A 13546-nucleotide genomic window follows, 5' to 3' on the forward strand; every position below is an offset into this window, starting at 1 on the left:
GAGACCGCCGGGTATTAATAGCCCTGGCGACCCGGGGCTGGCGGCCGGCTGGGGCCGCCCGCCCGCCATGGTGTCGTGGATCATCTCCAGGCTGGTGGTGTAAGTGGCCTCTTGGGCGTCCCTTCTCCCCTTCCCTCCGGATCCCCGGGTCCCTTTAGGGCCTCGCGCCCCTGCGAGCCACCAGCCCCGGGTCGCCAGGGCTATTAATACCCGGCGGTCTCTAAATTTAGCAGGTACAGTAGCTGTTTGGGGACGCGGGGAGCGCGAGGCGACGTAGGACGCGCGGCGCTACTGACCCATGGGTGGCCGTGGGCGCAGGCGGCACCTTGCCGGGGGACCCGGGCGTGGGTTCCCGCAAGCTGGTGGAGTCGCCGGGACCGGGGATGCGTCTCGCCTTGTCTCTTGCTTTGTTCCATCGCGGGTGGGGCGGATTTGCAGAAACCCCGAGTGGGTGCCCGGCGCATCTCTCTCCTTTGGGAGAAATGCCTTGGGCTCGCCTGCCGCTGTGCTTTGTCAGGTGAAAATGACATACAGTCCAGACGAGCGAGCGAGCGAGCGAGCAAGGGGCTCTGCCTGGAGGGGTCATCGCGCAGAAGAGTAGCCAGATGGAGGTAGGGCATTCAATGGAGTGGGGAAAATACTCCTTTCTGGGTTTCTCAAATAGAGGCAAAGGCTGGTGGCAAATAGATTGGTATGCATCCGGGAGTAGGTATCTTCGTCCTTCTTGTCTGCTCTCCTTTGCAGCGGTCAGAGAGACAGCGGCAGGTATCTCTAGGAAGGCAAGGAAAATTTCCAAGTTGACAGACAGCACCCCCCACCAAGGGCGGTGGCAGTGACACCTCCCAGCCCAGCCGGCGCAGGGGAGCGAAGTCGTCTGGGGTGAGGCCGGCAGTGAAATCCTTGGAGAGGCGTGATGAGGACTTTTCTTTTCTTCTCGAGGTTCTCTCCTTCTCCCACCTTTCCTACCTGGATCAGGACGATTGACTGAGCACCTGCTCCGGGGACCTAGGACTGAAATGGGTCTGGGAGGCCTGGGTGAGGAACACGTGCCCAGAATTCTCTTTGTCTAAGAAAGAGGCTGTTAACTCGTTTGACAGCGCAGTGCCCCATCCATGTCCTGGCACGTCTCTCTTCTCTTCTTGATGGATGGTCAAAGCAGTCGAGGAGAGTCATCTTTAACGTCCTGGCTATTGTTTCCCAGCCACCATTCTGCCCTTCCCTCCCAAAGCCCATCAGGTCACTCCACAAAGGTCTCTCCAGCAGCTGCTGCCAACTGCCGAGGGTTTGCTCTGTACCTTCAGGTGGCATGTAGAATATTTTGATCACTGTGGCATTGCTGGCATCACGAATACAGGGAAGCCACTGGCACGCCTTGCCACACCTCATGCCTGTCTTGCCTTCGGTGGCATTTTCTTTCCTGGAGTGGTTCTGTGATCTTTGGGTTTGCTAGTGGCCCCTGGAGGACATTGGGTGGAGCACTGAAGTGTATTTGCTTGCCTGGTAGTCTTTCTATGTAGGTTTTCAACCAGGGTCAGGCACCCATTCTGGGTTCCTTAGCATCCCCACAGAGGAGGCAACTGGGGGTCATGTAGAAAAGATGTGGAGTGGTGGAAGGGGGTTACAACAGCCTGATGCTACCGTCTGAAACAACCACGCCCTGGAGAGCTGAGACTTCCGATGACTTAAATGACCCTGAGAAATGCCCCTCAGGCCTACCCCCTGGCACTGGAGATTGGTGGGATTTAGGGCAACCAGAAGAGGGCAAAGATACTTCCAACCCTGTCCCTAATTCCACGAATTAAACCCAACATGAATTATTAACACTAATTTTAATCAACAATTCCTGCTTCTCATTAACAGTACCCATAATAGAATATGAGCTGGTATAAATAAACTGAAATCCAGCTACATCTCTGCCACAAAAAGAAATCTCGTGATAATCTAGGAGAATTATAGCATTTAAGAATATAACTTATTGTTATGTGTGTGTTTGCACATGTATTTATGATGCAAGGAAATGATCAATTCAGCCCAATGTTCTAGGTAAAGGGATATTTCAAGGTGTGCAGACAGGGTTGGGGGAGTGGGGGCTGGGATATTGTGTTTGAAATTTAAAAAAAAAAATCCATGGTTCAAATCTAATTTTACCTCTTGCCAGCAGATCCCAGTTTATAGGCCTGATTACAAAAGATCTCAGTTCCTGAGCAATTAACTGCTGGTTGCTGTTGCAGAGGCTTCCCTCCCACGTGACATGTGGATTCCCAAGCACCACGGAGAACACGAAATCAATGGTGATTTCCTCCTGTCCTCAGGGCCTACTGCAGAGGATGTAGCACTCTAGAAGGGGTCCACCCCTGCAGTTTTCCAGCTAGATTCCCAGCGGGCTTTGTGCTTTGCTGCCCTGATTCAGTATGAATGGCTTCCTCTGAATTTATATATTGGCGTTCTAGGTGAAACAAAATTTCGACAACAGAAGGGTTTATTGCTGATAAACACCCTCATCTGTAGAACTGCAGAGGGAGTGCGCCTGCCCAAGGTCAAAAGGCCAGCTGAAGAAACCGAGTTTGGGATGTTCAGTCTGGTGGATCCATGGTCAAGGACCCCTGATGGTCATACTGAGGCTATCTCTTTAAGGCTTCCTTAGCCCTCTGGTCTGAGCTTGTGCTAGGATTTTGTTCATAAGTCCCATTTCCTTCCTGTAAGCAGTCCTTTCAACGTTGTATAAGCCACATCAAAGAATATTTAAGGAAGACCTATCTGTGTGTCTAAGGATGGAGAGGGAGTGTCTTCCTGTCTCTATGCCCCCATCATTCAGCCAGAGGCACTGGGACAAGCTGATGATGCTGATGTCCCTTCTGCCACTGGCCATGAGTATTGTGAAGGCAGCAACTGTGGCCTGCTTTCCTCCCCCAGCCCCTGTCCCCTCCAAAGGCAGCAGTAGCTCGGAACCCTTCCCCCTTTTCCTCTCCCCTCCTCTCCTCCTGCTTGAAATGAAGTAGTTGGCATTTAAGCCCACTCAGCAAACACTGAGTTTGTTGAAGGATCCCTGAGGTGCTGGCTACAAGGAAGGAACCTTGCCAGTGCTATCCTATGACGATGGGAGTGTCTGGGTATCAGGGCACTTGTGACAGTGGGCAAAGCTCAATGAATGAGCATCAGTTGGAGAAACTTCTTTTTGACATCTGTCTTCCTCCTAGCAACCTGGGCTCAACCAGGGAGGAATTAAAAGAGTCAGTGTAGTAGCAAGGTGAACCTTGTTAGATGGAACCTGCTTGGTACCTTCATGGGCATGAGGCTTATTTAGAATTTGCCTACTTGTCTTTTCATTTGTTCCTATTTGGGGCCTCGTGTGCCCGGGCTGGCCTCAGACTCTGTGCATGCTAGGAAAACACTCTACTAACCGAACCAACCCAAAGCTTTCGCCTCTTCTAAAAGATGTAGTTTTCTTTACAAATAGATCAAGACCTAAACATGAATGAATCTCACACTGGGAGACAATGCTCATGAGTAAACTGATGGTGAGGAACAGGCTGCTCTGTGACTTGGGAGAATGTGCCCATGGACTATCCCAAGAATCAAGTACTTATTGTCTCTGGCACAATTTTGGCCAAGGTCCAGGAGAATGTTGGCAGAAAGGACCCAGAGGCTCCCACCCAGTGTGTGGTTAGAAGCCCCTCTTCACAGGGAAAAGGAGACTCTTCATCCAGTGAAAAATGTGTGAAATCCCGTGGGTATACTGAAAGAAGAGGTGTTTCTACCTTCCGCTGATTCTAGTATCTCTTGTTTTCTCTGCTGTGCTGAGGATGCTGTGTGTGCTGAGCAGGGGCTGGAAAGATGCAGCTAGGGGTAGGCAGGGGTCAGGCAAGGACGAAGCGAGGGCTAGGCAAGGGCCCAGCCACCGGCTACAGCCCCTTTGCAGAGTGGTTTTTGTTGTTGTTGTTTTGTCCTCGAATAGCCTACATAAGTTCCGAAACTCATAAAGAAGGTGTGGCATCCCAATAATCCCAGTACTCAGAAGGTGGAGACAGGAGTTCAAGATTATCATTATCAAGTTTAAGACTAGCCACAGACACAGGAAACCATATCTCAAAGCAAAACAAAAGGAGCAGTAAGATTACTCACTGAGTAAAAAGGGGCTTGCCCCCCCCCCCAGCCTGATTACTTGAATTTGATTTCCAGGACCCACACAGTGGTGGAAGGAGAGACCCAACTCCCACAAGTCGTCCTCTGATCTCCACACATGAGCCATTGCACAAACATCCACACACTCACACAAAACAAAATCTAATCAAGAAAAAAAAAAAAATAGGGGCTGCTGAGATGGCTCGTCAAGTAAGGGTACTTTCTGCTAGGCCTAATGACCTGGGTTCAGTCCCTGGGATCCGTATGGCGGGAAGGGAGAGCTGACTCCTGCAAGTTGTCCTCTTACCTTAGTGTGGCACACACATGCATAAGATGTGATGAACCCTTTACAAATAAAAACAAACCAAAAACGTTAGTGTTAGCAAAGCACAAAGTGAGGCTGAAGTCTGGATCCCAGGAGTAGGACTTGGAGCATGACAGCATTCATTCTGGGTCCCGGATGTAAGAGAGAGGAAACTGGAAGGAATGCCTGTGGGCTTCCGTAAGCTGCTTCCCACTGTTGTGAAACAAATGGAAAGAGACAGTGAATCCTCACACAGAAGCTTGCCTTTCTTTGGGGCTTGCTCTTAAAATCTGGAATGCAGAAAACTAACCCAGCTAATAGAGGGTTAGTGTTCACTGATGATGTCTTTCCTGGTACAGCTTTGGGACGTTGTAGGGAAACTGTTTCGGTCGAATTGAGAGAGGGAGGACGCTGGCTTGGGTTCTGGTCTCCACCCGGATCTTTCCCATTGCTGGAGTGCAGAGCCGGAGCCCCTACACCCAGTCTGAGAGATGAGGTTTGGTTAGCAGCACTGGGGAGGTCCTCATAGCTCCAGGACGGCCACTCTCTTCCCCACCTGGTGCCAGAGTTCCACATGTGTTCATAAGCAGAAGTGTCCTGAAGGAAAACACCAGCTTAGGTGCTGTGACTGCTTAGCTGCCCCTTTCTTCACTAATCCTGCCTGTGTGCTGAGAAGGGCACTCTGGGCCTTCTACCATGTCACTGGGGTTAGCTGGCAAGTGGGGGCCCCTCCTTTCTGAAAAGAGCCATCTTCTTTAGAGAGTGTAGTTGGATGACAGAAAGCTATGAAAATGTGAGGAGATGGCTCTTTCCTCATTTGCTTCCTGTTGCTGTGAGAAAACACTGAGCAAAGGCAGCTTCCGGGGTGGGTGGGGGGTGTCATCTTACCATTTCAGGTAATAGGTCATCACTGAGGGAAGGCAGGGCAGAAACTCAAGTCAGGAACCAGGAGGCAGAAACTGAAGCCTGGAGAAATGCTCCTTACTGGCATTTTCTTTTCTTTCTTTGGCTGGCCTGGCTACTTTCTCATATAATCCAGGACCACTTGCCCAGGGCTGGCACTGCCCATGTGAAGGTTGAGCTCTCTCATGTCAATCATTAATCAAGAAAATGTCCCCTAGACCTGGCTACAAACCAGTGGTTCTCAACCTGTGGGTCACGACCCCATTGGGGGTTAAATGACCCATTCACAGGAGTTGCATATCAGGAGTTTACATTACAATTCATAACAAAGCAAAATTACAGTTATGAAGTAGCAACAAAAATAATTTTCTGGTTGGGGTCAGCACAACACGAGGACCTGTCTTGTAAGTCTCAGCATTAGGCTGGGACCTGCTGCTCTACAGTCTGTTGGAGGCAAAGCCTCAATTGAGCCCCGTCTTCCCAGATGACTCTAGTTCGTGTAGAGTTGACTGAAACCAAGGAGTACAGACCCTCTTCAGCTCTCTAGTGAGTCTGCCATTTTGTATTGTGTATGTGGTATGTGTGTGTGTGTGTGTGTGTGTGTGTGTGTGTGTGTATGTGTGCATGTAGGGAAGAGAACTTGGCAGGGCAGTCACCATAATGGGACCTTTGGGAGTTCACTGTCAAGGATGTATCTTACATGGGTTTGTTTGGCTTACCTTTGGGCCTGAGAGTATTTTCCTTTTACTTCTGGACTGGAGAAAGCCCTGAGGAATCGGGAGATGGATACTTACACAGTTAGCATGTGTTCTGAGCTCTCGGATCTCATCTGCCGTCACATAGTAAGTACATGTACTATTGTCCTTTTGGAGTTTTTAAATCCTCACCCAAGCATTATTCTAGGAGTACAGGAGGAAAGGAAATTATATATATATATATATATATATATATATACATATATATACACACACATATATACACACAAATACATATATATGGACACAATTGGAGCATTAGAAGAAGTATTTGATTTTCAGTTTTCTTCAGTGCTAGTGGTTGAACCTAGGACCTAGGTTCTGCGTGTTCTGCCATTCAGTTGTACCCCTAGCCCCAAAAGAATCTTGACAGGCAACTTGTTACAACCCTCAACTATGGACATAGGTGACCAGACATTGTACTGTTGTCTCTCATGATCCCTGTGAGGCTGCTCGGACCACTCAATGGAGGAAGAGCATGCAGTGGGGCAGGCTCAGTGGGAAGGGGTCTAGTCCTTTCGATGGTTTCTGCAGGGAAGACAAAATTAGTTAGTTGCTCCAGGGTTTGGTTGCCAATTCTGGCCCATCTTCACTAGATCTGTGAGTGGGAACTTCTGTTTTCTGAGTTAAAATGCCCTTTGACATCTCTCCATCCTTCCATAGCAGCCACTGCCAACCCCTACCCATACTGTACACCATGGCCTTTCAGCCAACCGGCATTTTTAGGTCAAAGTTGCCTCCCATTGCCAGCACCAGTAGCTGACCAGCCTCGAGGCTCTGCTGGTGGCCTTTTTCCTCTTACAGCGTTCATGCATGATTTCCATTTTTTGGTTTTTTTTCATACATTTTATATTATTTGGTTAGTTTTAAGACAATGTCTCATGTGTCCTAGGCTGGCCTAAAACTACGTGGCAGAGGACGATCGTGAACTTTTACCTGCTGCCTTTCATCTCCCGAGTTCTAAGAGCCAAGGCTCTGTGCACACCGGGCGAGCTCACCACAGAGCGAATGAATAGCCAGTGCCTCCTCTGTCTTTCTTCTTCTACCGGGCACAGTTCAGTTATGTTTTACTGTAGGCATTCTCTTTTGTCCTAGTTTTATTTAGTTAGATGGAGATTTCTTTTAATAACAAAATATGTGTATGGATGTTTTGTCTGCATGTATGTCTGTTCATCATGCGCATGCCTGGTGCCCTCGGATCCGCTGGGGCTGGCATTATGGACAGTTGTGACCTGTTGTGTGGGTACTGGGAATGAAACTCTGGTGTTCTGAGCAGAAGAACAGGCAATAGTATTAACCACTGATCCACCTCTCCAGTCCCAGTTAGTCATATTTAAAGACAGGGGCTTGCTGTGTAGCCCCAGCTGGCCTTGAACTCTAGGTGTAGCCCAAAGTGGCTTCTAAATTTATAATCCTGCTACCTCTGCCTCCCCAGTGTGGACAACCAAGCCCCATGCCCCTGGGTACTCTTCTATGCATAATTTTTAACTTCTAGTAGTAAATAATGGGCGGTCCTTTAGACTGCAGGCTAAGTTTCCCGTTCCAGACTGGGCCCTACCCTGCCCTGTCTCCCTCCCCAGCTTAAAGAAGGCAAATGACTTAGGTCTAGATGTGTGCTTTGGGAGAACGTCTTTTTTTTCCCCTCTCTTTAAATTAGAAATGTTTCCCTCACACACTCCCCATTTGTTTCCTTTTCTTCGTTGCGTTTTAAAGTGAAAATTCAGGTATTAAATTTAAGGTGGGCTTGGGGCTGATAAAGGGTGGTTGCTGGCGCTGAGCCATTGTGTCCACTCCTTATGCACAGTTCTAACTTCTTCATCATTGTATTAGTTACTTTCCTTGTTGTGACCAAATATTTGAGGTGAAGCCACTGAAGGGAGGGTGGCTTATTTGGCACACAGTTTGAGGGGATACAGGCCATCATGGTAAAGCACATTGTGGTTGGTTATAGCGGAGCCCGGAAGTGCAAATGGGCTAAGGAGTCTCAAAGCTTGCCCCCAGTGATTCACTTCCTTTAGCAAACCTCCATCTCCTGGTGGTTCTACCGTCCTCTGAAACAGCACCACCAGCCTGGGAACCAAGTATTTAAATACAATATCTTACATTTCAGATTCAAACCATAATACTCATGAAACCTGCCTTGGGTCAGCTGACTGAATTAAGATGTCCTCTGAGTTTCCAGAGTAGAACTGTCACCTTGTATCTTCTGATACTGTGGTTTGCTCATTTACTGTCCCTTGAAGACAGTATCTATTTCTTTGTTTCCCTTATGCCTCTGGTACGCAGTAGGTGCCTCATAAGCGCATGCTGCATTATGGATGAGTTAGGATCTCTTTCCTCAAAGGTTGGCCTGAACCCCAGTAGCATCTGGAATAGTTGGGAGTGCAGAATTTAGAGCTTCACCCAAGACCTAATGAATCTGCATTTTAACAAAATCCCCACACAGCTTGAAAAGTGCCAAATCAGGAGACAAGATGCATCATTTTCCCTATGAAATAAAAAGGAATGGATAGCCTCAGGCTACTGTTTTGGCTAGAGAACTGGGACTCAGTCCTCATCTCTTCACTCAGGGCTAGTTCTAAGATGCTGAACCCTAGCTTTTTATGAGTTTCAAATGATGTAATTGAATTTCACTAACCTAGTGATCAGAGCCTGGACCATTTCAAAGATGGACTGATTAATTATGAGCAATAAAAATATGCTTTGTCACCGCTGAGGTTTAAATGAGCAAGACAATATCTAACCTATCAGGCTGGGCAACTTACAATAATACTCAGAGGAGAATGGATGCCACCGGCCTGGAGAAAGAGCCTGGTAAGACGTGAGTTGTTGATCCTAGAGTGGATTTCTAAGAACACATAAGCCAGATGGTGCAGCAGCCCAGGCCTTTAATCTCAGTACTCGGGGTGGGGGTGGGGCAGAGGCAGGCAGATCTCTGTGAGAAAGAAAGAAAGGGCGAGCATGGTAGGGCATGTTCTCATGATCATATGAAACACAGACCCATGAGTCCTTGTGTCTCTTTTGTGAAGTCTGTAGGATCCAGCAGCTTCCGAGTGTTTTCCAAGCCGGGCTCCCTGTGCTGTGAAATACTCTCAGCTCTAACTTCAAACCCTCCCCCATCCAACCATCTACTTAATCACTTAATCCTGCCTCCACTTAATGCGCTGCTTCCTATTGTTTGGGCCATTGGATGTGGCTCACTGGCAGCATGTCTGCCTAGCATGAGCAAGGCCCAGTGTTCAAGCTCCAGCACCACCGAGCAAAATAAACAAACAGGAACAATTCAGGACAGCTCTCCAGTGCTTTTCCACTTCAGTGCCTGTCCCTCTAATAACTTACTTTAAGTGGTCAGGCCCAGTGGCGCATATCTTTAATACCACTACTTGAGGCAGAGGCAAATTGATCTCTGAGTTCAAGGCCAACCTGGCCTACAAACAAGGTGCACATGAACCTAAATAGTGAGACTTGACCAAAAATGAAAAGTTTGATTCTTGTTTCTGGAAATACTGGAAGGAAAAAAAAAAGCCTAAAAAGTTTTCCTTACAGAAGCAGAAAGACACACAAGGTATATACTCACTTATAAGAGGATATTAGACCTATAATATAAGATAAACATATCAAAATCTGTACACCTAAGGAAGCTAATCAGGAAGGAGGACTCTGGCTAAGATGCTCAATCCCCATTATGAAAGGCAAAGAGGATGGACATTGGAGAGGGAGAAAACAGGGAACAGGACAGGAACCTACCACAGAGGGCCTCTGAAAGGCTCTACCTTACAGGGTATCAAGGCAGATGCTGAGACTCATAGCCAAACTTTGGGCAGAGTGCAGGGAATTTTACAAAAGAAGTGGGAGATAGTAAGACCTGGAGAGGACAGGAGCTCCACAAGGACAGCAACAGATCAAAAAAGTCTGGGCACAGGGGTCTTTTCTGAAACTGGTATTCTAGCCAAGGACCACTCATTGAGATGGCCTGGAACCTCTGCACAGAGGTAGCCCATGGCAGTTTAGTGTTCAAGTGGCCTCCAGTAATGGGGACAGGGACTGTCTCTGACATGAACTGATTGGCCTGCTCTTTGATCACCTCCCCTTGAGGGGGGGAGCAGCCTTACCAGGCCAAAGAAGAAGACAATGCAGCCACTCCTGATGAGACCTGATAGACTAAGATCAGAGGGAAGGGGAAGAGGGCCTCCCTTATCAGTAGACTCGGAGAGGCACAGGGGTGTGGAAGAGGGAAGATGGGATTGGGAGGGGAGGAGGGAGGGAGGTACAGGGGGGATACAAAGTGAATAAACTGTAATTAATAAAAATTAAAATAATTATTAAAAAACTTTTCCTTAATAAAAGTGAATTAGAAAAGTAAAAGAAATTCTAAGCCAGGCAGGCAGAGTCATTTACAACTGGAATCTTAGCACTCAGGAGGTGGAGACAAGAGGATTTCCACAGGTTTGAGGTCACCTTCAGATACGTAGTAAATTCCAAGCTAGTCTGGACTCAAAGTAAGACCATGTTTCAAAAACAAAAACAACAAATAAAACTTCTAAAACTTTAAGATATATATATATATATATATAAAAAAAACAGCATATGGCTGGGCGTGGTAGTGCATGCCTGTAATCCCAGAACCCAGGGAGGCAGAGGCAGGTGGATCTCTGTGAGTTTGAGGCCAGCCTGGTCTACAAAGTGAGTCTAGAACAGCTAAGGCTACACAGAGAAACCCTGTCTCAAAGAACATATACATACATATATATCAGCTCGTCTTAAAAGGCATAGCTGAGTTTTTAGCTATTGAAGGAAAAGATCCAAAGTCAGGCAGATGAGACACTTGCATTCAAGCCTCATCAATATCTCAAAGATGGAACTTCAAATTACTCATCTTAATGTCTGTGGTGCTCAGCACAGGGCCTTTGCACCAAGGAAATGATCAATAATGGACACTGAATTGATTAATAAGTCGGCCAAGTGATGAATGAATGAATCAGTCCTGAGAAAGGATGGGAGTCCTAACTTTTTACTTTGAATGCCCCCAAAGGCCCATGTGTTAAAAGCCACGTTTGTGCCTAGTGCCTGAGGTAGGCCGGAAGAGCATGCCAGGTCCCTTGGTGCTGGGGACTGCACCTGGATCCTTCTGCAAGACCAGCAAGTACTCTTAACTGTTAAGTCATCTCTCCAGCCCCGCCCCCTTGATCTTGAGAAGGATTTCTCACTCACACAGAGTTTGCCAAGCAGGCTAGACTGGCTGGCCAGTGAGCTCCAGCACTTACAAGCATGTGCCATCATGCCTAACATTTTTTTTTACATGGGTTCTGGACATGAAACTCTGGTCTTCATTATTGCAAAGCAAACCTTTATCAACTAAGCTACGTCCCAACCCCTCATTATGGTTTTATTTTGCATTTCCCTGAATCCTTAATGAGACTCTGAGTGTCTTTTTTGTGTGTTTACTGGCCATTCATGTTCTCTTTCCTGTGAAGCACCCGTTCATCTTTGACCAATTCCCCCCACTTTCTCCTGTATACAGTTCTGTTGTCATTTATCTATCACAAGCGTCTCCTCTCTGTCTGAAGCTTGCTCTCCCATTTTCTTTGTGATGTATTTTGATGTGCAGAATTTCTTGGTAATCATGTCATAGATTTATCAACTTTTGTGATTCATAGTGTTGTTAAATATTTATTTATTCCGTGTGTAAATGGGTGTGCCTGAGTGTATGTATGTGCACAGTGTGCAGAGGTGTCCTTGGACACCAGAAAAAAAGATGCCATTCCCCAGAGTGGGAGTTTCCAGACGTGAGCCCTCCAGTGAGAGTTCCGGGCACTGTACCCAGCTCCTTCGCCAGAGCAGCACGTGCTCTTACCCTCTGAGCCACGTCTCCAGTCACCTAATTGTAGTGTTGCTGTGGCCTGTGAAGCCTTCCCTCCCTGAACTCATGAGCCTGTTTCACTGCTCTTGACACTTTTAAAATTTCCCTATTCACATTTCATCTTCTCATCCACTCCGAGCTGCGTTTATGTATCCAAGCTGCCAAAGGAGAGGGACACTGACTAGTCCCACCTGCTGTTAAGCCTGTGCCTCAAGTCAGTGGTGGGGCTGGCAAGAGAACCACGAACCACGATGGTGCAATAGTGGCCCTTTTTCTTGGGGGTCACCAACAGTTGTCTGCTTGAACCTCAGGCCCTCTCAACCAGAGAATTCATGCCTGCCTTTTTTTTTTTTTTAACCACCTGTGTGACATAAGTTTGGGCTGCCAACTTTAACGAGGGCTGCCCGACGGCTATAGTCTCAGTGGAAACGTTATTTTTTTCACCCAGTGTCACTGCTAAAGAGCGTACCTTCGTGCAGGGCGGAATGTTTTTCTCTAGGTCACCCTTTTACTGATAATGAGGTTCTTTTGTATTTTTTGCTACAGATTTGCTTATTTATTTTGAGAGCACATGTGTATGCATGTGGAGGTCAGAGGACAACTTTCCAAAGTGCATCTTTGTCTCCCACCATGTGGGTTTCAGAGATTGGTCTCAAGTTGTTAGGTTGGTAGTGGGCTTCTTTGCCAACTGAGCCTTACTGATGTCTTTGATCACGTATTTGGAGTCAGTGTTAGTTCCCCGAGACTGTTATAACAAAGCACCACAAGCTAGGTGGCTTAACATGAGTGAATTTTTTTTCTCACAATTCTATGTCCCAGAAACCATAAGTTTGTGTAAGGGTGGGGCCACGTTGGTGCTGGAGGCTGGGGGTGAGGCGGTCCTGCCCCTGGGGGACTGTCAGCAGCATTTGTCTTTCTGCACCTCTGTTGTCACCTGACTTTCTCCTTACATGTCTGTCTCCTCTCCTCTTCTTCGAAGGACACCAGTTATACTGGATTTTAACGCTTTGTGATGGCATTGCCTTCACCCTGTTTCCAACTTAGGTCACAAGGTGGAAAGTTCTGGGGTCTGGACGTTAGCATATCACCTGGAGGGATGTAAATTAACGAATGAAAGACTCTAATCCTTAGAAAGAGATGTCCAAAGCCAGGCCTATACAAAGTGTGTTCTGGGGACCCAGATCACTTTACCTGGAGATTGATCCGGACAGTGACTTCTCAGCACACCATCCCCAGAGTGCTGAATGAAAATACCTGAGGCTGAGCCCAGGGATCTGGACGTTAATAAACATCTGGTTGGAAACCACCACACATCGCCCTAGATTGCATCTCCCATACTTGACACATATGACGGAGTGTCCTCTAAAATTCAACACTTTGGAAAGTACCCTACTTTACTTCTCTGGGCATCGTGTTGACTTTTGACCTCTAAGGTATCCCTACACTGATATGCTTGCTTAGCAAGTTGTTAACACTGATTACATCTCCAAATCTGGAGAATCTTTGAAACTCACAGAAGTACACTCACAGTGTGTTATTTTTAACTCAGCAACACTACTCCTGTCTGCATGAGTATGCTCGTTATTGGATGCCGAACCGCCC

General features: G+C 47.3%; 1 protein-coding gene across 1 annotated transcript in view; it reads left to right on the top strand.

Moving 5' to 3' along the window:
- Positions 1 to 54: 54 nt before the first annotated feature.
- The window catches only part of Reep1 (receptor accessory protein 1), a gene marked incomplete at its 5' end in the record, with an annotated part of 90322 nt that continues 76830 nt past the window's right edge, over positions 55 to 13546 (top strand). Inside the window, 1 exon segment of the mRNA XM_055596444.1 lies at positions 55 to 99. Within this exon segment, the coding sequence (XP_055452419.1) occupies positions 68 to 99 (32 nt within the window).

The sequence above is a fragment of the Psammomys obesus genome, unplaced genomic scaffold (genome assembly GCF_907164565.1).
Source record: "Psammomys obesus unplaced genomic scaffold, mPsaObe1.curated_primary_1811, whole genome shotgun sequence".
NCBI classification, from domain to species: Eukaryota; Metazoa; Chordata; class Mammalia; order Rodentia; family Muridae; genus Psammomys; species Psammomys obesus.